Source organism: Drosophila mojavensis, unplaced genomic scaffold, assembly GCF_018153725.1.
Source record: "Drosophila mojavensis isolate 15081-1352.22 unplaced genomic scaffold, ASM1815372v1 contig_36, whole genome shotgun sequence".
In the NCBI taxonomy this organism is placed as follows: Eukaryota; Metazoa; Arthropoda; class Insecta; order Diptera; family Drosophilidae; genus Drosophila; species Drosophila mojavensis.
In genome coordinates this window covers 13,214,379-13,238,380 of record NW_025318858.1, presented here as the reverse complement: position 1 = coordinate 13,238,380, position 24,002 = coordinate 13,214,379, and the positions used below count along the sequence as shown (strand labels likewise).

At 35.3% G+C, this 24,002-nt stretch overlaps 1 protein-coding gene across 2 annotated transcripts in view; it reads left to right on the top strand.

Moving 5' to 3' along the window:
• The window catches only part of LOC6576689 (discoidin domain-containing receptor 2), a 162,680-nt gene that overhangs the window by 29,986 nt on the left and 108,692 nt on the right, over positions 1–24,002 (top strand). For both annotated transcript variants that reach the window (XM_015165318.3, XM_015165317.3), the window contains exon 2: positions 12,567–12,971. In XM_015165318.3, coding sequence (XP_015020804.1) covers positions 12,659–12,971 — 313 coding nt within the window. In that variant the 5' untranslated portion in view covers positions 12,567–12,658. The remainder of the gene's footprint in view (positions 1–12,566; positions 12,972–24,002) is intronic.

The window sequence follows — 24,002 nt, the reverse complement described above, 5'->3', positions numbered from 1 at the left end:
GAAGAATAGACGTAAAAACCTCGCTATAATATGCCAACAAGAACTCGACTATAAAATGATATTGAAAGTGAAATAACATTTAAAAATATAAATTCATTACAGATTTCTTATTTAATAAATAAAATAAAAATCTTTCGCCACTTACCTGATGAAAGATATAACGCATACTTTATGTGTATACAGATATATCACGTATATAATAGTTTTCCCTAGATAAGGCACCATTATACCATATATATTTTTCAAAATCATTTCTCCGATCGACTGATACACCATTTGAGCTTCAGCGGCAGAGGCAGCTACAGCGGCAGTTGGGCTGCTTGAGTGACATTTGCTGTTTCGACATGGCCAAGTTGCCTTGGAAAAAGGCATTTCCAGCCATTTCCTGTGCGTTACGTGTGAGTGTGTGTGTGCGTCTGTGTTTTGTGTCGCGTTGCCATTAGGCATCCGCCACTGGACAGCATCAGCCTCCTTTAAGCAGCACCAGCAGCATCACCAGCAGGAGCAGGAGCAGCAGCAGCAGCAGCAGGAGCAGTAGCAGCCGTAGCAGCAGCAGCAGCAGCAGCTCTCAGCTGCCACTCAGCACAAATTTTCGGCAGCATGCTTTTCCGGTTTGCCAACGCAGCATCAGAGGCAGCAGCAGCGCAGCAGCAACTGCTGTTCGCATGCTTTTCAGCTTCGAATGAAGCTCGCCCATTTGCTTCCTGCTGCTCGAAGCCAAACCCCTCAGGATCACTCTAGTTCAATAAGGATTTCCGTTTCAATTCGTGCGCTGTGCCATTGTTGGAGTCGCGGTCGTTGCTGCTGCTGCTGCTGCTGCTGCTGGCGTCGCAGTCGCTGCTTTCGCTGGCGTTTGTCCATTTTTCGCTTATCGAATTTTTCACTTTGACGACCTTTTCGTGGCGCAAGGCTCAACTTTTTACACTTTTAGCAACAAAATTTCCTTGGACCGTTGCTCTTTGCCTTTTATTATTTATTTATTTATTTATTTATTTTTGTGCTGATTTCATGCGTTTGCGTTGCGACTTTTCGGCTGCTTTTTGTGCTTGATTTGCTTTCCAATTTTCAATGTGTCACTTTATGAGCGGGACCATTAATCAAAAACAAAAGGAACAACAACAAAAACTGGCGAACCTGAAAAGAGCGTTAAGAAATTATTGCTTAAATAAGCGTGTTTTTCTCTTCATACATATAGATGTTATATACACACATATATATAAATGTTATAGTACACACTGAATGGGGAGGCCTTGTGAATTGAGGCGACCGCAAAAATACTCTGAGTTGGCAATTCTGAAAAGTTTCTTTTTTCGCCCCTCCAACCGCTGTTGGTGCTTTTCTTTATTGATTTTGTATTTTCATGCGTCATTTGGCGGGCGTTTTGCATGCAACATACAAATTGCCAAGCCTCAGTGGAGGCATCGCAGCTGAGACTGAGACTTGAGTGCATAATTTATAGAGTTTGGCCATATTTAAAAAACAACAAATCAATTAGAGCGAGAGCCTGGAAACGCGATGCTGTCAAAGGCTGAGTCAACAGCTCAGCTCGATATGGGGATGGAGGCTGGGAATTTGTGACAAAGTGGAGAGTGGGAGATGCAGATAGAGGATGGGAATTGGAACATGGTAGATGTGAGATGTGAGGTGAAAGCTGTAAATTAATTATATAGTAAAGAATATTGAAAATAGGAAATGGAGAATAGGAAATAGGGGAATAAAGGAAGAAGATGAACGAAAAATGAAAAATACCAATTATAATAACAAGTTAAAATATATAATATAGAATACTGGAGATAGATAATAAAAGAAAGCAAATGAATAATCAAGATAATAGAAAATACAAAATGGAAAATTAGTGAAAAAAGGCAAAATGAAATGTAGAATATTGAATACATAAGAAACAAGAAAAAAAATTGTAGAATATACAAGATAGAAGAATATACTTAAAAGAAGAATGAGTATAGAAGAATGAAGATAAACTATAAAATGTAGAATACCGATTATAAAATAAAACCAAATATTAGAGATGTTATAGACCGTAGAAAGTCAGACAAAGAATATTAAGCACAGGCCATAAACTATAGAAGAATACTTGATTGAAGTTAGATGATAAGAGATAGGAAATGATTGAGTAGCTTCAAAAGTTTTTCTAAAATTAGAAATTATTCATTAAAAAAAAAAAAAAATATTTGTATATTAAAAATGAATGAATTAAAAACAAATGTATAGTGTAAACAATAAAAATATTTAGAATCGATTTACTCATTAAAACTCTCTTATATTTCAAGTATTTAACCTAAAAAATACGAATAAAACAATTTTGGCCTATTCAAATTCTACTCCACAATAACTGTTTTGTGCTTGTCAAGTATAATCTCGTCTCTAGTAAAGTCTTTTCTACTATAACTTTCAAGTATCTTGACTGCGCTTTCATCTCACATCTATATATATACATATATTAATAAAATCCAAAATCTTCATGGCAACAATAAATCGCATTTAATAAACAAATCGTGCCATTACAAGTCTATCTACAAAACTGAACAACCCACACAGCACTAGCCCGGGCAAAGACTCACTTCAGCTGCCTCTTTGTTAGTCGCAAACTTCAAAGACAAACACGCACATACAGATTTACAAACGCATCTGCAAGTGGGAAAAAAACAGGAAAAAAAAAAAACAAGCTGAAGAAATTTTAAAACAGCTCTCGTACAACATGTCGTATGCGAAACGAGGGAGGCTCGCAACCATAACCAAGACGAAGATAAAGACGAAGACGAAGACAAAGACAAAGACATTCCCGCTGTTGTCGCATTTCTTTTGCAAGTGTCAAGTGTCAACGCCAAAATGATTAGGTAGGCGTTTCCAACAACAACAACAACAACAACAACAAGAACGGCAATAGCAACAGCAACAGCAACTAGTACTCTTGGCTGGGCTTTTGTGGGCGTGTTACTTGTGTCTCTCGTACGACGCTTTGCCCCGAAAAGCTATTAAACGGCCTGGCATAGCGACAGGCAAGCAGAACGGCCAAGCCAATGCCCCAAACCAAGCTTCTTTTGGCACTGTCAACGCCAGCTGCGAATCCAACATCAAATTCCCAGTTCGCAGTCCCCAGCTCCAACTCAAGCAACAGCTGCATGTTGCACGTTGCACGTTGCACGTTGCACACTGAACGTTGCGACTTCCATTTAGTATTTTAGTTTATAGCGCAGTCTTGATTTCAAAATATTATGACGACTGTTAAAGTTATAACTTCACGGCAAACTCATTCAACTTGAAATTGAAATTATTTCTGTAGCTCTCGTTTGCTGTCTCACCTTCTCTGCATCGCTGTCTCACCTTCTCACCATCTCTGTCTCTGTCTGGCATTCTGCTCTTATGCTTTTTATGTCTTCATCATTCATATTTATGCATTTTTATTTTAATTTCGCCTAGCACTTGGCTCTTCTAACTAGTCGCGACTCCACCCACTTCTTGCCGGCCTGCCAGCCAGGCGGCATCTTTCTGGGCCCCATGTGCGTGTGTGCGTGTGGGGGCGTGTGACATGCCTCCAGGGCCCCAACTCCAAACCTGAGCCCCCAGCCATTTTGACAGCTCTTCGCTGAGTGGCTGCCAGTCCGCCTGACTCTCTGACTGTCTGTCTGTCAGTCGTCCAGCAAAATCGTTCACATTTATGACTGTTAGGGCCAAAGGTTTTTGCCTTTTATGAGCTGAAATTGTTGTGCAAAAAGCAAACGACATGGCACCAGAATCGTAATGCCAGTCCACGCTGCTAAATGTAAGCACAGCGCGCGCAAGCAGATGTGTACGCAAAAACAGTTACAGATAGACATTCATACATACATATGTATATGTATGTATTGTAGCAGGTAACTGCAATAATAACTTCAGCTGACTATGATAGTCAGCGTAGTTCTCTTTTTCTCTTGGTGTTTTCAATAAAAATTCAGCAATATTTACGATCAATATTCTTGAAAATATATGTTCGAGTGCTCTCAAGTGGAGAAAACTTTAAGAATACAGTCGATGCACTCAAGACATTTTCAGTTTGGATATCAAATGCTCTACATTTAGGCATTTCGATAATAGAATGCTCTGCAATTGGTAATTTTATAAGTAAAGAAAAGAATAAAATTATATAAAATTAAGTGAATAAATCAAAAATAAGGAACGTTTTGAAAAAAAAGATAGTATTTATTTATTAAATTTTAATTTAATATGCTTTTACTTGACTTACACAGATTACTTTAATTTTAAAATTTGTTGTGTATACTAAAAAATATCAGATTTATTAAAAAGTAAAAAAAAAAAAAAAAAAAAAAAAAAAAAAAAATGTAGCAAAGATATTCTAAGAAAAAATAGTGTCTATTTAAAGATGTAAAAATTTGGCTTGAATCAAATTTAATATTTGCTCCAATTTCAACACTACAAAAATAATAAATATTATTATTATATTACATATCAAATAAATCTTATTGATTTTAATTATTCAAGAAAAAAATGAATTAATAATTTAATAATAAAGTATGAATTAAATAAGTATGAATTAAATTCATATAAAATAAAAATCGTAAATGTAAGAAATAAATATTAAACATAATTTGGATACAAATAAAATTAAAACAATTGATATAATTAACTTTTTTGATACGAATTTTTACTGTATAATTAATTCATATATATTTTTAAACAGTAAAGTCAAAATTTAAGGCAAGCCGCAAAAAATACTATTTCCTATATAAATATTGTCCAATTCATGCTTACAACAAATAGTATAGGATATCTGATAATCTCTAACATTTGCCCTTTGACCAATCAGCTAGGCATACTGAAATGCTGAGAGACTGCAGCACAGTGCTTGCAAAAACACTCCCTCGGACACATATTTCTTTTTTTGCTCTTGCAGGCCTGGTCGTCGCATATTTCACGCCTAATCATCAACTGCAATTTCCATGGCCCCCGACAACCTACGCAAAAAGCAAACACTTCACACAGGGCGATTATTATACCCCAGGCTGCGGCTTTGCCATTTACATGGCCATAAAATATAAGCCAGGCGAACGGAAAACTTTCGCTGGCAAAGCGAAAATTCCCAGAGCCATAATTTTTCACAAAACGTCTCTGACGCCGCATAATTGCAGCGTAATTTTGCGCATTTAATTTCAACGTCTAGCCCGCTTAGACTCCCTCACTCTAAGCCTTAACCTTAGCCAAGAAGTGAGCTGTGCTAAGTGCAGCTGGCCAACGACAGACGCGTTGGCTGGGGGAGTTGGCTCTGTCCAGCAGACGGTCTAAACTGAAGCCGTTGGAATTGTTTGCCATATTCGCATGTGACGACTTTTTTGTGTTTTTCTTCTCGTGCCATTTTTTTTTCTGTTCTGTGCACTTTTTAGTTTATAAAACGACCTTTGCGACCCAGGCAACTTTTGCGTCTTTTTTATGCAATTAACAAAAAACACAATGCAAAAATTTGTGGCTACAACACTTTGCACTTTCCGTTGTACTCACAGACGTCCACCGAGTCGTCGTCGTCGTCGTTGTCGTCGACAACGTGTGTCTGCTGCCTTTGACCATGAGAGACTCTATTCATAACTTTTCAGTGGGGTATATGTCTTGTTTGAAACAAATGGGCAACTGTGAAAAAGTTGTTTAAGATCAAGTTCAAATGAAAATTAAATAACAAGGCGGTGTCTATATAATTAAAATCTAGTGATTAGATTCTTGATTTCAGTTATTATTCTAAAATAAATCAATATTCAAAATCAGCCTAGTTCTTCAATGCCCTTATAACCTTATAACTATATAAAATATTTAATTCACTATTCATAATATTTTAATCACATTTATATATTTATAGTTAGTTAAAGCAATTTATTTTTATATTCAGCCGTTGTTATAAAAAAAAAAAAAAAAAAAAACAAATAATTTAAAAATTTTTTGAATATATTGAAAGTTAAATAAAGTATTTTTTCTAATAAATATTATTTTAATTTGTTTGTAATCTAAGTTAAATTTTTTTACTTGCAATTTCCATTATTAAAATTTTTTTTTTTTTAATTAAACAATATTTTATAAAGCAGTTAAATTTAATTTTTTTTCTAGTACCCAACAAATTTTCAATAAAATCCCTAATATATATATAAATTTAATTTTCTAATATTTATATTTAATTTTGTTTATTTATTTATTTATTTATTTTTTTTAACATAATTATATGCCTAAATTAACTGAGCTTTTTTATTTAAAAAACTCATTTTAATTTTCTTAATTTCCTTCTAGTTTCACACATTTATATAAATACATAGAGCACACGAATCTCGGTGCATTTACAATTAAGTAGTACTTCTATTTACAGCTGTCGCTTTTTAATTTTCATGTGGCGAACCCTGCGTGCATTGTATACGAAAGATATATATATATATATATATATATATATATATATATATATATATATTTGCCAGTTCTTTGGTCGTCGTCGTCACTTTGCAGCATTTCAATGATAAAGTGTTTTATGTGTCGCTGGCTGGCGCGGAAAATTTATTAAAGAAAATGTTAAAAATTGCTAAAAATGCTTTTCTATTGTTCTGTGGCCACTGCCTGCACATTTTCTCATTCTGTTCTCTTTTTAGACGCGCTGCAGCAAAAAACGAAAAATGCCTGGCAAAAAAAAACAAAAAAATTGTTTATTACATTTTTAGGTTTGCACGGTAGAAAATTTATGCCCGACATTGAATGGTATGCAAGCAAAGGCACCCGGGGGAACTGAGAGCGTAGCATGTGCAGGGCTCGACCAAGGCCAGCCGCATATTTGGCCCTGACGCTGCGCTTTGGCTAAATTATGGCATATTTATTCGATGGCAGGAGATGGCATTGAACTTAGCTTGCTTTTGTCAGTTCTGACTGCGCGTCTCGAATCCATTGAAATTGTGACTTGCACAAAGTGCTGGCCATTGAGATAGTCCGAAGATTTAGTTTAAATGGAAGTTCTTGGGAATTTTTAAAGAACAAATCGAATATGAACGTAAAGAAAAAGGGAAAAAGCTGTCTTATACATATAAATAAATTACCTATATATTGATGTGAGCCTAAAAAAAATTCCTCTTGGAAAGTAAATTAAATATCATGGCATCAAATATAAACTAAATGGTGGAAAATAAAGTCATATGACATGGCATCAAAAATAATTAACTTGATATTCAATTTAGAATTTTAATATTATTATTATGATATCATATGCGTTTATATTGCAAACTTTCCATTTGGACATTTGAATAATATATATAACTATAAATATATTTAAAGAAATCTCATTATATTAATCTTTATAGAAATTCAAACTATTAAATTAAAAATATGAAATATGTATAAGAAAATCAATTATGATATACTTTACTCCGTAATAATATTCATAAAGTTCTATTTCAATATGCTTCTTAACATGTCGCTTTCTATTTCTAAAGTCTTACCCAACCAGTCTAGCAAGCTACAGCAATCCAAAGACCTGCTAGACCCAGCACTAGAGCTAGCAGAAGATCCAGATTCCAAAACCCTCAACATCTACTTAAGCTGTACATGTTCACATGTTAATATATATGCAAACATTCAAAAATATTCATATATAATATAAATTGACGTTAACTAAGAGATGGTAATCCCTATTTGCCTCTAGAATATATTTGGTGTTTATGCAGAATAAATTTCTAGTGAACTGCATAAGTACATAACATCATATTATATACATATCTGGGGGTTTTCTCTTCTACTATTAAAAATATCCTTAATTCAATAGTTATTCATTATTCTTAGCTGAGTTTTAATTAGCTAGCATGTCTCGCCAAAGCTATTTGTTACAAATATCAACATTAGAATCTTCGCCAAAGTATATACACATTAGTTTACACTCGTTTAGCAGTTGCCAGCTCCTCCTACAGCGACGTCGACGACTACGACGCCGACTACTTAGTCTCGCTTGAGTTCCCACATAAAATATCCATAACATTAACCACAATTACGATGAAATTGTATACCCAGAGAAAATTGCAATGGGTGAAAGAGAGATAGAGAGAGCGAAAAAAAGGCGATGGAAATTGCCAAAGCTTTTGTTGTTTGTCGTTTGTTGCTGCCGCCCACAAAGCCCAAATTAAAAATGGTTAAAAAATATTTTTCTATTAATTTTCCAGGCTGTCCTTTTATATATTTTTCTTTTTTTTCACGTTGGCGTCGTCAACATGTGTTGCATGTGGCAATTAAATGCCAGGCTACACTCACAACAGCAGCAAAAAGAAAGCAACAACAACAACAACAACAACAGCAATAGCAATAGCAACAGCAATTTGGATTGCATCGTGGGGCCGCCGCTCCTGCTGCTGCTGCTGCTCCTGCTGCTGCTGCTGCTGGCTGTTGGGCGCGTAATAATTTTTGGCGCACAGTTTCGCGTCTTGGAGTGCAAATAAAATGCCGCTTTTTAGTGACTCAGTTGGCGGCAGTCGGCCGGCCGGCCGTTTGGTGAGTGCGAAAATAATATGGCCAGGCCGCAGGCAACGGTACTTCAACGAACACCACCCCAGCCAGTCAGGCAGTCAGGCAGGCAAGCTGAATGCCGATTGGGTGGTTGGGTGGTTGGGAGCAGAGGGGCACGACGGGCTGTAGACCAGGCATAGAAAACTAAATGAATGACATGCCAGGGCGTCTGCAATGTCTGTCTGGCATTGCAAGCGAGGGGAGAGTACTCGAGGTGGAGCAGCTGGCTGAATTGGCGGAGCCGGAGGGGGGAACTGGGAGGACTGGGAGACTGGGTAACTTGCGGTCCAACGCCTGCCAGGAACCGTCTGCGGCTCGGGCTTCAATTAATTTTCGACTTGGTTATTGTTTGCGGGTGTTAATGGTGCGCGTTATCAGCGCAGAGGCTGCTGGATCTAGACAGAGTTGCTGGTGAAGTGGTGCAGTGGTGCAGTGGTTAGGCTGCAGTTCTGCTGCTCTGGGCTGTGGGTTATGCGGCAGCTCTGCTACTGTTGTTATACTAACCAAACTGCCATGCTGAATATTGTAAAGTATTCGGATAGCATTTGTTGCATAACTTACTGAACTATTGCAGTTTATATTTGTATTTCTTGTATAAGACGATATGATACTCATTAGAATGCTTTAAAAATATATATATCTTTTTAATGTCTTCGTAATTTGTAAATTAAGTTATGTACAGAATATATTTTTATTACTATTAAAACCAGGGACCGTAACGATTATAATTTTTATGGCAAAAAATTAAAAAATAAGAATTACTTTTTGAGTAATTTAAAAAAATATATATTTTGTATCATAATAAATAATTTATATGAAAAAAGTCAAAAAAAATTATTACATAATTATTATTTTTTTATTTTAATATTATTTATTACTTATTTATTCATTTTAATTTTCTTTATATTTTCATCAAAAATTTGTTTATTTCTTTGTTTTTTTTTTTTTTTTTTTTTTTTAATCTTTTTTTATAATTTCATTTTTATATATATATATTTTGAAGACTGTTTTATAAAATTTGCATATTGCATGTTTGCAAATAATTAATTTGCTTTTTTTTTTTTTTTAACTATCAGTCAGCCTAGCGGGAGTAGTAAAAGACAATATGCTAGTCATTGGATTAAAAAAATATAAATATAATTCAGAAAACAATATTTATATATTAGAACACTTTTACATCCTTCATAAGTGAACTGAGTTCTGCATAAATTAAATAAAATGCATCTTGATTTACTCCCTTTTTTATGACTTTGTTCATCTCTCTAATTTATGTGCATCTTGCAGCCAAAGCGATCTCAGATCTTGCAACGATAAAACTAATATGTGACTATAATTAAATTGCTTTAAGTGATCCATAACTCATCTCCGACTTTAACGCATTTCACATATCTTAACGCAGATGCATCTCGTCCCCCTTGCCGATCCGTCACACATCATCACACCGAACTCAATGGAACTGTCAGCTCACTCAGTTCACTTTGCCATTCATATGGCTACCAGTGCTACGCGCAACGACCTCTGTGATCTGCACGTTCGCCTGACCCAATGTCCGCCCGCCTGCTGCACACACCTCTCCGGCCAGCCAGCCGCCACTCCCTCCCCAGAGTAGTTGTTGGTTCGTTCGCGTCACATCGACGAAAAGCGACGTCGCTTTTCACGCATCTGTTTTTTGCTTTCGTCACATAAAAAATTTGCATTTGACTGCTGGCTACCGAAGAAAACGGTGCCAGTGCCAGTAGTGCCCACAGTCAGATAACCAACACAATCCAATGGCGGTTCCCCAGTTGCTCCCCAACAGCTGCCCCTCAGTCAGTCTCTTCCACTCTTCCACTCTTCGTCTCTCGCTCTCGCTCTCCCTCTCACTCTCTCTTCAGGCTAAGCGCTGCGACCAGCTGCCGTTTCATTGCAATTGCAACTACTGCGAACATGGAGCGCATTAAAAGGCCGACCCATGGCCATAAAAACTATGCGACTCGTTGTGTTCAAGTGGCGGCTGGCAAATTTTATGCCTTTTATTTGGGACTATGCCGCCGACAACAACAGCAACAACAGCAACAACAACAATAACGAGTGCGACAACAACAAGGCACATTTGCAACTTTGCTGCCACTTCCACTGTCAAGTTGGCGTAAAATTTTTCATTTCGCATATGAAAGGAAGTGTGGGCGCCAGTTTGGCCTCCTTCTGCCTCTCTCCCTCTCCCTATCTACCCATCTCTCTCTCTCTCTCACTCCTTCGCTACTTGCTATGTCAGTCCCTCTCTTACAGTTCCAGTTACCATAACAGATCCCAAGCCACAGCCGCAAAACGGCCTCAACGTTTGTCGTTTAGTTTGCTTCTTTATTTGATTTTTCTTTTCATTTTCCATCATTTTTTTTTCTTCTTATTTTGTTTCCTTAGCTTTGCTTTTCTTTTCTTTTTTTTTACATTTTATTAATTGCTTGAGTGAATGCGCGTCGGCATTTGCCGCTTGCCTGCGAAAATTTCTTTGTGTATTTCTCGCTTTTGATCTTTTTCGAGACACTCTCGCAGCGAGTTTGCATATTATGCAGAATATGGCAACTATCAGGCTGGAGAAATATAAAAGCGCTTTAAATAGAGATTCAGATGATATGAATATAGAATAGATTGTATGAATGTGTGAATACTTCGGCAGGAGTTTCTGATATATATCTATATAGTTCTTGTAAAGTGCCAAAACTTTTATTGTAAATATTAATATTTTATTTTAGATTTCGTTAGATCTAAACTTAGATTATTTCGAATAGAAGTCTACTTTGTGAGAAAGAGAGGAGAGAGGTAAAGATAGGTAGAGAGGGAATCAATCAAGTGAATCAAGCAAGCTCAGGTAATATCTACCTTCCATATTTTTCTATTTTATTGGTTACATTTAATTTATATATTTATTCTTACTTTTTATGTTATTGACTATTTTTATTTATTTATTTATTTTTTAAAATTATTATTATAATTATTATTATACCAGGTCTTATTTATTTATTTTTTTTATATCTATATATATTCTATATATTTCATTTATTTAATAAAAAGTGTGTTTTTATATATTTAATTTATAATATTTATTATATTATGTTATATATAAATTTTTTTTTTTATCGTATTAAACATATATCGTGTTAAATTCCATTTTTAAGATATTGAGCAACAAATTCAGTTCGCGAAAATAGCAAAGGCCTTTTTTTTTTCATAGCCTCCTTTAGGTCTCTCTAACCACAAACTTTTGATTTTGCTTTTATAACAAGACACTGTGACCTTTGCTTAAAGCAACTTTCACTGGTTTCTCCTGGTGTCAACAGTTACAGTGTCTGCCATAAATCTGACTATCGCGTGTAAGGTCTTTTGCCAACTTTAATTTTGGCTGCTTAAAACTTGGCACGGTCCTTAGTCTTTTTTTTTTTTGGGGGGGGTGTTGTTTTGCTGTTTTTGTTGTTTCTGTTGCATTTCCGGCTGCCTAAAGGGCAAACATCAGACAGTAGGCCGCACCGCGCATCCCTAGCCGGAGAACAACAAAACAGTTTTTCGTACAGTTTTTCGCGCTGTTTATATTTTTGTATTTTGACACGTTTTGGCATGTCGGCTGAGTTGAGTTGAGAGGGGTTTTAGAGAGCTTGTGTGTATGTGTGTGTATGTGTGTGCTTGTGTGTGTCTGACATTTTACATAAATTTAACTTGCACAGAGGAGCTGTGGAAATCGTGCCGAGGAACTGCGCAACGTTGCCAGCGACTGTTGCCAACAACAACTGCCACATGACTTGCCTGTCATGTGACACAAACGCGACAGTTTGCAAGGTCACGTCACATTAATTTGCTGACAATGATGTATTTAGAGGGCGCAGAGAATGCCATAGAAGGAATACAAAAAACAAAAAAAAAACAAAATGAGAAAGAAAATATCAACTGCCTGACTTCTTGTCTGACATTCTTAAAGCGACGCCAATTAAGTTGCAAAATTTTAAAAATGTCCTCAACAATTATGCCACATATTTCTTAAAGCATTTATCAACATTTTTCTTCTCTTGCAGCATGCAATGCGCCGCATTCGCAACGTGTGAAAATCAACTCAAATAAACGAAGCCAACCGAGGAAAGAGGAAAACAAAGAAAATCTAATCAAAATGCCTACGATAAAAATACCGAAATTGAATTCGCCTCGACATTTGTCTATTGATTGTTGTTGGCCCGTGCAACATGGTCCACGGCCCGGGTACAGCTGCTGGCATTTTGCAACAAATTATTTAAAAAGTTATTGCCACATTCAGCGTCATGGCGTTGTTAATAACAATAAAACTTTATGCTGGCTGGCATTGACTTTGATTTTATTGAGCGGCTCCAGTGGCACTCGCACTGCTGTCGAGGCGGCAACAGCAACAACAGCTGTTGGCAATCCAGCCGGCTCAGCGGCTGTGGGCGTGGCCCCATTGGAAATTGGTAAGTAAATGAATGCAGAGAAGTGTGCAGCAGAATAACAATTGACCTGGCAGAGTACGGTTTAAAGTATAGCTTAACTTCTATTACTTTTAATCAGAAGTCTTAGGTGAGAATGAGAATGAAGTCTACCAGCCTAAAGAATTGAGAGATAAAGAAAAACAAAAGATGACGAAAACTTAAATAGTATTTTGAATAAATACTCGTTAATTCAATTATTCGATTTATTTTTATTTAAATAGTAAATTTAATAATATACGCGGGATTTACGTTTACAAATCTACAAGCACATTTTATATTTGTTCAAACAGTGGAAAGAGTTTATTGGTCTTTGCAATGTCCGTCCAATCGTCTGATACTCTTCTGAGAGTTTTATCAAATCGAGAACTATCTTTGCCTAAATGTCTGTTCTTATGTCTGTATACAGCATTTTCATTGGTCTCTCCGTCTATCTCAAAGTCTGCCTCTCTATCCTCTCTCTGTGTGCCTGCCCAAGAAAAGCTAAGTAATAAAAACTATAGAAGATCATTAAAGTTGTCTATATGTATGCAGCAGTACTCAATTGGTATTTATATTTAAGGAAAACGAAGCTAGAATACCTAAGGCAGAGAGGAGAGTTCCCATTGGCTCAACATTTGAGCGCAACTTGAGAGAAAGTTCCTCTATATAAAGAGCAGCAACTGAAGGATTTTTTCAGTCGCCCAGACTTGGTGGAGGTCAGTCGTGCAGTGCAGTAAAGTGAAGTGAAGTGTGTGATCGTTCAGCTCAGCATTAAAGACTTAGAGGGGATACTGAGAGAATATACTTCGAGGAAATACTGAGAGGAAATACTAAGAGAAAATACTGAGAGGAAATACTTAGAGAAAATACTTGGAAGAAATACTTAGAGGAAATACTTTGAGAAAATACTTGAAAGAAATACTTAGAAGACATACATAGGAAAAATACTTAGACGTTTGTTTTAGTGTGCCAACACATATTTTCATATAATATTTAGTATTTAAATGTATGCATGTTTTTCAGAGAGCCCCTATAGATAAATAAAATAAATTTATACATACACAGGATTAATTTTAGGTCTACATTGAAAAGGAAATTTCACTAAAACTCTTTCAGCAGCTAAGCTAATCAGGGCTTCTAAGTTTGCTAAGCTTACAAAAATTTACAATAAATAATATGCTTTCAAGTAAAGCTCTCATAAATCTAAGTATCATTTCTGTAGCTGAATATTCATATATTTTATATCTCTGCCTTAAATAAATATTTGTACTCCTCAAATTTACTACGCTTACATCAAATAACAAAATCCATCAGAGTTATTAAAAGTGTAATAAATTCAGTGTCGAATTAATTTTATAATTTTTTCCTTTGTACTCAAGCACCATATCATATCATAAATAAATAAAAAACATCAATATAAAAATTTGTTTATTTTGTAGGAAACCTAAAACGATTCATTTTGCATTTCTTTTATTAAATATTCATCAGAAATGCACAATTTGCAATATATGCAACACGAAACTTCCACATTGATACACAATTCAACCGTTTTTGACCAATTCAGATAGCCCAAACCCTAGACTCCAGACCCCCCGCCCGCCAACGAAACTTTTCATACTAACAGCTAGTTAGTTTCAAACATGCCTTCTGTTCAGTTCCCATGACATGAAATTTATGCATTTTTATTTCGATCAAATACGCAACAGCAGCAGCAGCAGCAAAAGAAATGAAAAACTTGTTCGATATACATATATTAATAAAAAAAAAAAAAAGGTACAACGCAATATTATGGAAAATATTTTGTGCATATGTAACAAAGCGAGTTGAAAACCCAAATTTGTTGAATAGTCTAAAATTTCAACAAATACATTTTGTTATATATATTTTCATATGCATTTACATAAATATAAAAATAGAAATGTATTGACTGATGAAATGGTAACATGTACACACGTTTTGTAATGCTTGAATACACATTTGGCCAAGTACAATACCACGTTGCTACCCTATTCTTTGGTCAACCCTCGTTCAAGTTGAGCGCATGCTATGCAACGGCATTTTGGCATTGCACTAAATACTCTTAGACTGTGGTGGGGCGCGGGGGCAGGCACGCTTAGCCACAGTCCACATAATTTGCATTTGCATTGCAGCAATCAACATGGAAATCAATCAACCGCAAAGAGACAGAGGGGCGAACGAGAACAAGACAGCATCGAAACATCCTGAAGCTCAAGTGCTACCCAATAGCGCAAACCGTAACTAATAACTGTTAAGCAGAGGGTGAACGGGGTGCAGTACCCGCTGCTCACTGCTCGGCACGCACTCAACCACAACCAATTACAGAAATTTACGCAAAGCGCCAGGATGCGCTGACGACGACGTCGTCATTAATAAACATGAGCCTGGGCCTAGCTTAAGGCTAGGCTCAAGGCGGTGCAAAAATGATGGGTAGCTGGTTAGCTAGGGCAATGGCAGGTATACCCGCATATACAGCTACAACTATATATATATTTAGGTATACACATATATATATAGATGTACGCACACATATTTATCTAGGTGCTGAGTGGGTCCGAGCAAATCGAAGCCGCAGCGGTGCTTTTGATAGATGACTCTGCCTGACTGGGGCTGATTTCCCACCTGCCCGACCGCCCGCCCGCCTACCTACCTTCGTCTTCAACTTGAACGCTGCTCATTACCATTGCTGATTGGCTCCGTCGTGGCGCTGGCTCCCAGTGCTCACGTGTGTGTGGTCGCGTCCATCAGCCAGCCAACCAGCCAGCCAGCCAGCCATCTGGCATTGTTTCTTAGCCCCTTCCCCTCTTAGGTCACCCTATTCGTCTTTCAGCTGACTGTTATTGTTACCACTGCGACTCTGTAGCTTTCTGTGCCATTCGTCTGCCGAGCATAACAAATTATCTTCTTGTGGGCCTTTGGCTCGTTAGCGTCCAACTTGTTTGCCAAAGCCAAAGATATAACCAATTAAGGATCATCGAACTTAATATACACTTGAAAACTTGCAACTCAACACGTCAATTTACTCTTCCAATTTGCATAGCTGCAAAATTGTCTTAATCCCTTTGTTATAAATATTTGTTATAAATATTGAGGTTTATAAGATCTCAATTTATTTTGCTTTTTCATAATTCTAAAAGCCTATAATTTACATTTCATTTTATTTGTTTTTTATATATTTCATTTAAATAATTTATCAAATAACCAATTTCTGTTTTCGTTTTAGTTTAATTTGAAAATCAATTGTGATTTTGTGATTTTGTATGCAACTAAAAGACTTTCAATATATTGATGGAATTAATAAATATAAATAACTCTTTTACAATATCTTGGGGCAATTAAGAAATATAAATTTCTTTTATTTATTGCTTGAACAATTTTGCTCAACTCACATAATTGGCAAAAATGAAACGTATCTTTGAATGCCTAAGTGTGATTTATTTTTCTTCTCACAATTTGATGATACATTTTTAAAAATAATTTTTCATTTGCTCAACAAAACCACTTTACCACATGTTTACAATAATATTTATTTAATTTGGGGATAATAACTTGTATAGAGGCTGTACAAATAATTTAATACATTTTCTGTTGTATAAAATCTTGACTTCAAGTAAGTCAAAGAGTTTAATCAATTCATTTTGTTTGAATATGTATCCCATTGGCATTTATACAAATATATTTATCTTGAAATTTTATACTCTATATTTCAAGTTTATATATATATCGAAATTTTATTTAAAAGCATTCACTTAACATTTTAAAATGAAATTAATAAAAATTCAATCAAGTTTCCTCTCTCCGATTATATTTACTCTACATATTTTTTCTTTATCAACATAGCTAAAGCTCCTTGAAATGCATAGTGTATAAACCAGGCCAGTTCGGTAGCAGGAAATGAATGAAGCTGAATGAAAATCATGTAGTCGTTGGTTTGGTTATTCGGTCAGTCAGTCGTTCGTTTTGCTTTGCTCGATTCCGAATCACTTGGCTGCGTCTGTATGTTTGTATCTGCAGCCAGTATTTATTTAAATGCGTAAATATCTGCATGTCCGACATATTTCATTTAACCGTAGGCGCGTTGAAATGTTGCTCAAATTGCTTCGCGGCAACCAAATAAAAAATGACCACAGCACATAAACTACTTTGCTCTCTCTCTCTCTCTCTCTCTGTCTCCGTCTTTATATACATATATTTATATTAAAATATTTAAAGTGTTGCTGCTGCTGCTGCTTTATAAATACTTCTCTTTACTGGCATTGGAATTGAATGTTCTGTCGCAAACGAAAATTAATATAAGCAGGGTCGGTTTTTTACTCCAGTGCAGTGCAGACTTTTTTCAAGCATACAAAATATTATTTTTGAACCTTTTTAATTAAATTATTTAAAAAGGAAATCAATAAAGAAACAAAGAGAAAAATAATTCAAATATATTATATACGATTTATTTATTTATTTTTATTCTTTCATTAATTTGTTTTTGTGTACCCATATTGATTTATTACAAGATTATGCTCGCAATAATTATATGTATATTTCTTAAAATCTTTAAGGTTTTCACACATTGACATTTGGTTGCATTTATTTTTAAGAACTAACTAACTAAAAAAAAAAAAAAAAAAAAAAAAAACAAAGTTTATGATGTATTTGATTTTTTTCGAGTTTCGATTTTTAACTTTAAATTTTTGTTTATTTATTTATATGCAAAATTATTGAATTATTTTTTGGCATTATTTACACTTTCATTTTATTTAATTAAGTTCCATTGCCTTCTTTCATCTAAAATCTCAATGAACAGGTTAATACACGTTGTTCGAGACACTTGGCAAAATCTGTTAACCCACTGTCATTTCAATGTCTTTGCTCAATCATAACCCACACACACACACACTGGCACACTTTTCCGTCAAATATCTCACTCATGGGGCTAACAATTTGGGTGCACTGAGAAACGCCAACGTTTGCTTGAAGCTCCACAAAAGCAATTTCCGAATTAATTGCTTGGCCAGCCCCAAATGGCCATTTACACAATATAGACAATATACAATGTACACCCAGGCACTTTTACTTTCTAGCCTTAGATCGGACAACTTATAATAGCAGCTACACTCAGCAAAATCCCACACACGCTGCTGCAGCGGAATCTCTAAAAGCCACTTTCAACACACACACACACACACAAACACACACTCACTCACGTGCAGTGAGCAGCAGCAGCAAAAACCTGATCTGAATTGGTTTTAGATGTTGTCAGTTGTCGGTTGTCGGTTGTCGCTTGGCATCTCTAGCGGCGATATGATACGAAACGATACGATACGATTGCCTAAAACAGTGGCCAAACGCGATAAACTAAACGCCAAGCGGCAAATGCTGAGATCCGTGTAATTTGCCCCACTGGCCGCCAGCTCGAAGGCAGCGACAGCAGCAGCAGCAAAAAAAAAAAAAAAAATTATGCATGTTAAATGTTGCCACCGAACAGCCAAAACAACCGGTGGCAATCTCAACTAAATGCAACACTAAGCTGCAACTATGCTGAAGGCGGAGGAGTGGGCGGGGGCAGTGCAAGAGTCGCTGTTGACTCCAGGCCAAAATGCGTCGCACTTGAGGGGCTTTGCAGGCGGAAATTGTAGTGAAAATAGATGCCAGAGATAGAGAAGAGCGAATGCATAGGCGGTCTGTAATTAAGTGCTAATAACTTGTAGATTTTTGATATTAAACTTATATTTAATGAATTTCAAATGAGTTTAAGTGGGGACATTAAAAAATAAAATAATTATGAAAGTCTTCTTCTTTAACATTTAATTGTAAAATGAATTTATTTTTTATGAATTTAATTTAATAGATATTTTTTTTATATATATATAAAATACGTTTGTATTATAAATAAAATTATTGATGAAATAATTCGCTTTATTTGATTATTGTTGTATAAAATATTATTTAAAATTTATATTTGAATTGAATTTAAAGTTTTTATATTATTTTTGAACTAATATTTATTTTAATATGAGTCACTTACCAACTGAAATTTTCTTTTAAGTAAAAGCTGTGATTTCTTCACATTTCTGAAATAAATAAAATACATATTGTATTAATATAAGAAAAATTTTTATGCGCTGAATACTACACGAATACGGACTAAAAAGCTTGAGTTATTACAAAATTATATTACATAAATAATATGAAAAGAAATATTTTCAAAATAAATATTTAATTATTTTTAAATTAAAATATATAATATATTTTCATTACAAAATATCACAATAATCCAGAGGCAAAACTTGTTAGTTGTAGTTAAATTTCTTCTAGCTACATACATAGAGAACAGTGTATATAGTAGTAGTGATATATAGTTAACACATTGAAGTTCAATAAACGTTTGCACTGCAATTTTTGAAGAGGCATGGCAAATCTAGAATATAAATTTTTTCCTTATTTAGAATGATAGATGTTGTTAACTCGTTTATAGAATAAGCTGAATATCTGTAAGAGAAACAATTTACGAGCTGCCCCGCTTGGACGATGGTATATATGTATATTATTTGTTTTAAGTGTTTAGTTGCCATAGGGGCTATACATGTAGCTTTTAGATATGCATATGAGTATACGGAATGACAGTATACTCTTCTCTTATCTTCTCTTCTACACTTCAAAGAGAGTAGAGCAGTTTGATTGATAGTTACCCTGATATAAAATATCTACTGCGATTTGTAATGTAATGAAGGCTCATGAAAATAATAAACATGAATCAATAATTCCTGGAAAGTTTTCAGTGAACTGCTTAAGTGCAAAGCTTATTACAGAATACTTGAACAGAGTGTGTAAGCAGATACATGGGCAAAGAGCTTAGACAGTATAAATTCAACAAGCAGGCAAGCCTGTATGAAAGTATAAATTATAATCCTATTAAAAGTACTTCAAATATAAATGCGAACTATTAACATAATTATTGCCAATTTAACAACAGTATAATAGCTTCTTCCAAGTCATTTAATATTATAATATGCTTACTTAATTTAATAAGCTCCAACTACATGTTGTTTCGAAAACAATAACACATAATTAAAGGAATTTTCTTGTAAATATCTTGTATTTATATTCAAATTGCTTTCATAAATAACTCGAATGTTTTCGATAAGGCTTTCAATTATTGCCATTAGAGCTAAACACATTAAAAAATTGTCGGAAAACATGCACGTTGCGCGTTGCACGTTGCATGTTGTAAGTTGTTGCATTGGCAGGCAAATGAGTTACTACTCATAATAGCTAAGTGCAAGCGCTAAGTTAGTTAGTTACTAGGCTACTGTGTAGCATGCAAAAAGACATGACAGCCTCTTGAGATACATTTCATTTTAACGATTTAGATATAGCAACGATAAGCAAACGTACATATATATATTTTGACAGCATCTGGCGGACACGTTTCACAGGCCCAAATGTTGCTTCCAGGTTGCAGACCTGCAGCTGCATGGTTGAGCTGATGGCTGAGCCGCGATAAGAACCGAACCGAACCGAACCAAACCGAATCGAACGGACAGGCTGCACTGTGTGTGTGTGTGTGTGTGTGTGTGTGTGGAAAAAATTAAATAACAATTAATTGCCTAGCGCCCGGACTCAACAGAGTCTGAGGCAAGTCATGGGCCCAAGCCATGGGCGCAGGTCCAGACCTCAGCCCAAACTTGGACAGAGTTTCACGGCTCACCCACAACTGGGAACAGATTTTGCATGGTCAGTCGATAAATTAAAAGACTGTGCAAACGCGCATGCTGATAGCTTGGCGACGATTAGGACACAAGGCAACGCGACATGGAACATGTTTTCCTTATACTATAATTTTTCTTATTTCTTGTATTTTTTTTTTCGGGGGGATTTATGTACGCTGCGATAGAGCGTAAAAGTGAATGTTGGAAATGTGGTGACATGCATTTAAGATACTTTGCTTATAAATTATGTTAATTTATAGCCATATCTATGTTTAACATGTTGTCTGTATTTTGCTGTTGCCGTTGCTGTTGTCGTTGCTGTTGTTGTTGCTGTTGTTTAATGTTGCGTGTTAGATGTTTGTCACGACCATGGCCATTTCCACAGCTCGTTTCTGTTTGTTTGCGCTGGCTACTTAATAATTAATCAGCGCATTGCATTCGCGCCGAGCCTTTTGTTCGCTCTTGCATCCATCGTCGGATACATTTGCTTATTGAAATCCAATTAAAATGCGTGCGTAAATTGTTTTACACGAATCTCTCGCTCACTTTCAGCCCTAACGAACCATGGACGAAAAGCAAAATAAAATAAAATATAACAAAAACAAAAACAAAGTTCTGTGTTTGGGGCCGGAGATTCACTGCTCATAAAGCACGCCTTGTTGCTTTTGTTGTTTATGAGCGCCAGCACACAGATACGCGTCATTGAACGCGAAACGCGAACGCGTTTCTCGCGCGGTTTCTGTGCTGTTTGCTCGCAGTTTTCCCAGCTCTTGCCACTGCTGCCCCGTCCCCGTTGCAAAAACTTTCTTACTAGCTTTTGAATCGGCAACCTACACATCAAACAAAGAGATGTGCTCAGACGAAAAGAACAGTGGACTATTAAATACTCTATTTTACCTAATATAGATATGCGAGCAATATGATAAAAAACTATATTTCATTGAAATATAAATTTGATACCAAGCAAATTTAGTTTGCCAAATTCCTAACCTAACTTTAAAAATATTATGACATTTTATTTATCATAAAATTTGTATATTGCTTGAATAGGAATTAAAAATATAAAAACAATAAAGTAAAGAAATAATTAATTAAATGATTTAGGGAATTTCAAAAAGATATTAAAAAAATAATAATAATAATTTTTAATATTTTAATATTATTCAAATGTATTTAAAAAAATATTTTCATTAATATAATTTTTCACATGACAAAAATATATGCAAATATTTAAAATATATACATATAATATATATATAAAATATTCTATGCAAGTACCTTCGAAAATTCAAGAATTAATTTCCTAAATTTTTTAAAGCGTAAGCTTTAATAAATACGTTTTCCAGCTTGGGAGACTTTTCGTGAATTTCAAATATTATTATATTATATATTATATATTATATATTATATATTATATATTATATATTATATATTATATATTATATATTATATATTATATATTATATATTATATATTATATATTATATATTATATATTATATATTATATATTAATATATTAATATATTAATAATAATAAATATATTAATAATAGCAAAAAAGGGATAATGCCTTAAATATATCAATAATAATTTTTATAATAATAATTCCGGGAATGCATTCTAAAAGCAAAACTGCTGGGAATCTATACTAATAAAGTCTTCGATAACGCTCAATCATTCTTCACTCTGTCCAGCTCTCGCTCTCGCTCTCGCTCTCTCTCTCTCTCTCTCTCTCTCTCTCTCTCTCTCTTTCTCTCTATCCATTAATATTGCCTTTCTCTCTCTAATGCGCTCACTTGTATCTCAAATGTTTGCTTACAATTTGCAATGAATTATGCCTGCCGAAAAGCGATTTAGCGATCCAGCCAGCCAATCTTATAGCCGCAGCCGTAGCCGCCGCCGCCTTCACCTCCACCACGCCCCCACTCAATCCCTCGCTGAGCTTCCCCTTTATGGTGCTGTTAACGACTTGCTACTTGCTTTGACTTGCATTGAACTGTAAAATTTGTGCAATTTCCAATTTCATAAAGTTGCGCGGTGTTTGTTTGTGTTGTTTTACGCCCGGGCCCGAAGAACTTTGAATTATGATTATCGCAAAAATACAAACACACAGACACACACACACACACACACACCCAGCTGAGAGCTGGCGGATGCCAGCTTGCTTGGATGCACTGCAGCGGACATACCCAGCCACGCACTCAAGTGCAGTTAATTAAATTTTGTGCAATTTATTTTGTGCAAAACTTTAGCAGCAGCAACAACAGTGACAACAACAACAACAACAACTGCTGTTTGTGCCGTGCGTTGTTTACTTTTCACTTTGTAGTTTTGCATTTTGCCGTCAGAGTTTTGCAAAATAGTTTTTCACATACATACAATACAAGGAGAGGTGCTGCGCGGAGTGAAGGGCGCCGCTCATCCACTCGCTGAATTCATCGGGGCAAGCCTCAATAGGGGCGAGAATGCATTGTTTATGCAGCAAATGAAATGCTTGCCATTGATTTGGCATAGTTTCCACACAAACAGCATTACCCCCCAATCACCGAGGTGGAGCGACGGAAGTTATGCTGTCATAATTGATTACCCACACATAGAGAACTGCGCTGCGCCCATCGATCAGACGGAGAAAAAGAGTTCTCTTAGCTCTCATAGATTTTACGCAGCTCATTTAATTTGTTTTTTTTTTTTTCCAATAATTAAAAATAATTTATGAGCAGCAATATGTCAGGGCGTAATGTAAATATTAACAACTGTAAGTTTCTGGCGTTGCCTCTTGACTTGACTGATTACAACAATTTACAGGGCGCACTGGCAAAAGTTTTGCTGTCTGTAGATAATTAAGCAATTGTGTTTTGGCTAAATGAATTTTTAGTGCACTGATGGGCTACGAGTAAAGATAATGCTCAAGAACCAGCGGGCATATAAGCACTCTGCGGCGGGAAGTTTGAAAAGTTTATAGAAATTGAGCAAATTATCGTTTGAGGGGCAGCCAAAGGCAAAAAAGTTTAATTACATGCTTAAAAGCAATAACAAAATATTCTGACAATACGAGTTTTTCGTTACGAAATCAAATATTTGTTTAGCTTGAAAATTGAGTAGATATTAATATGGTAATTAATTTACTAACAATTATTATTAGCATATGCATGCCTAAGGCTGCTTTGGCTGAATTTAAAGTGGAATATAATTATACTAAAATATTTGTTAATAATCACTAAATAATCACTAAAACTAAAATTATAATTGATTGAATGGAAATAAATGAAATAAATTACTTAAGATAAATTACTTTAGATAAAGTTGGGGTATTATT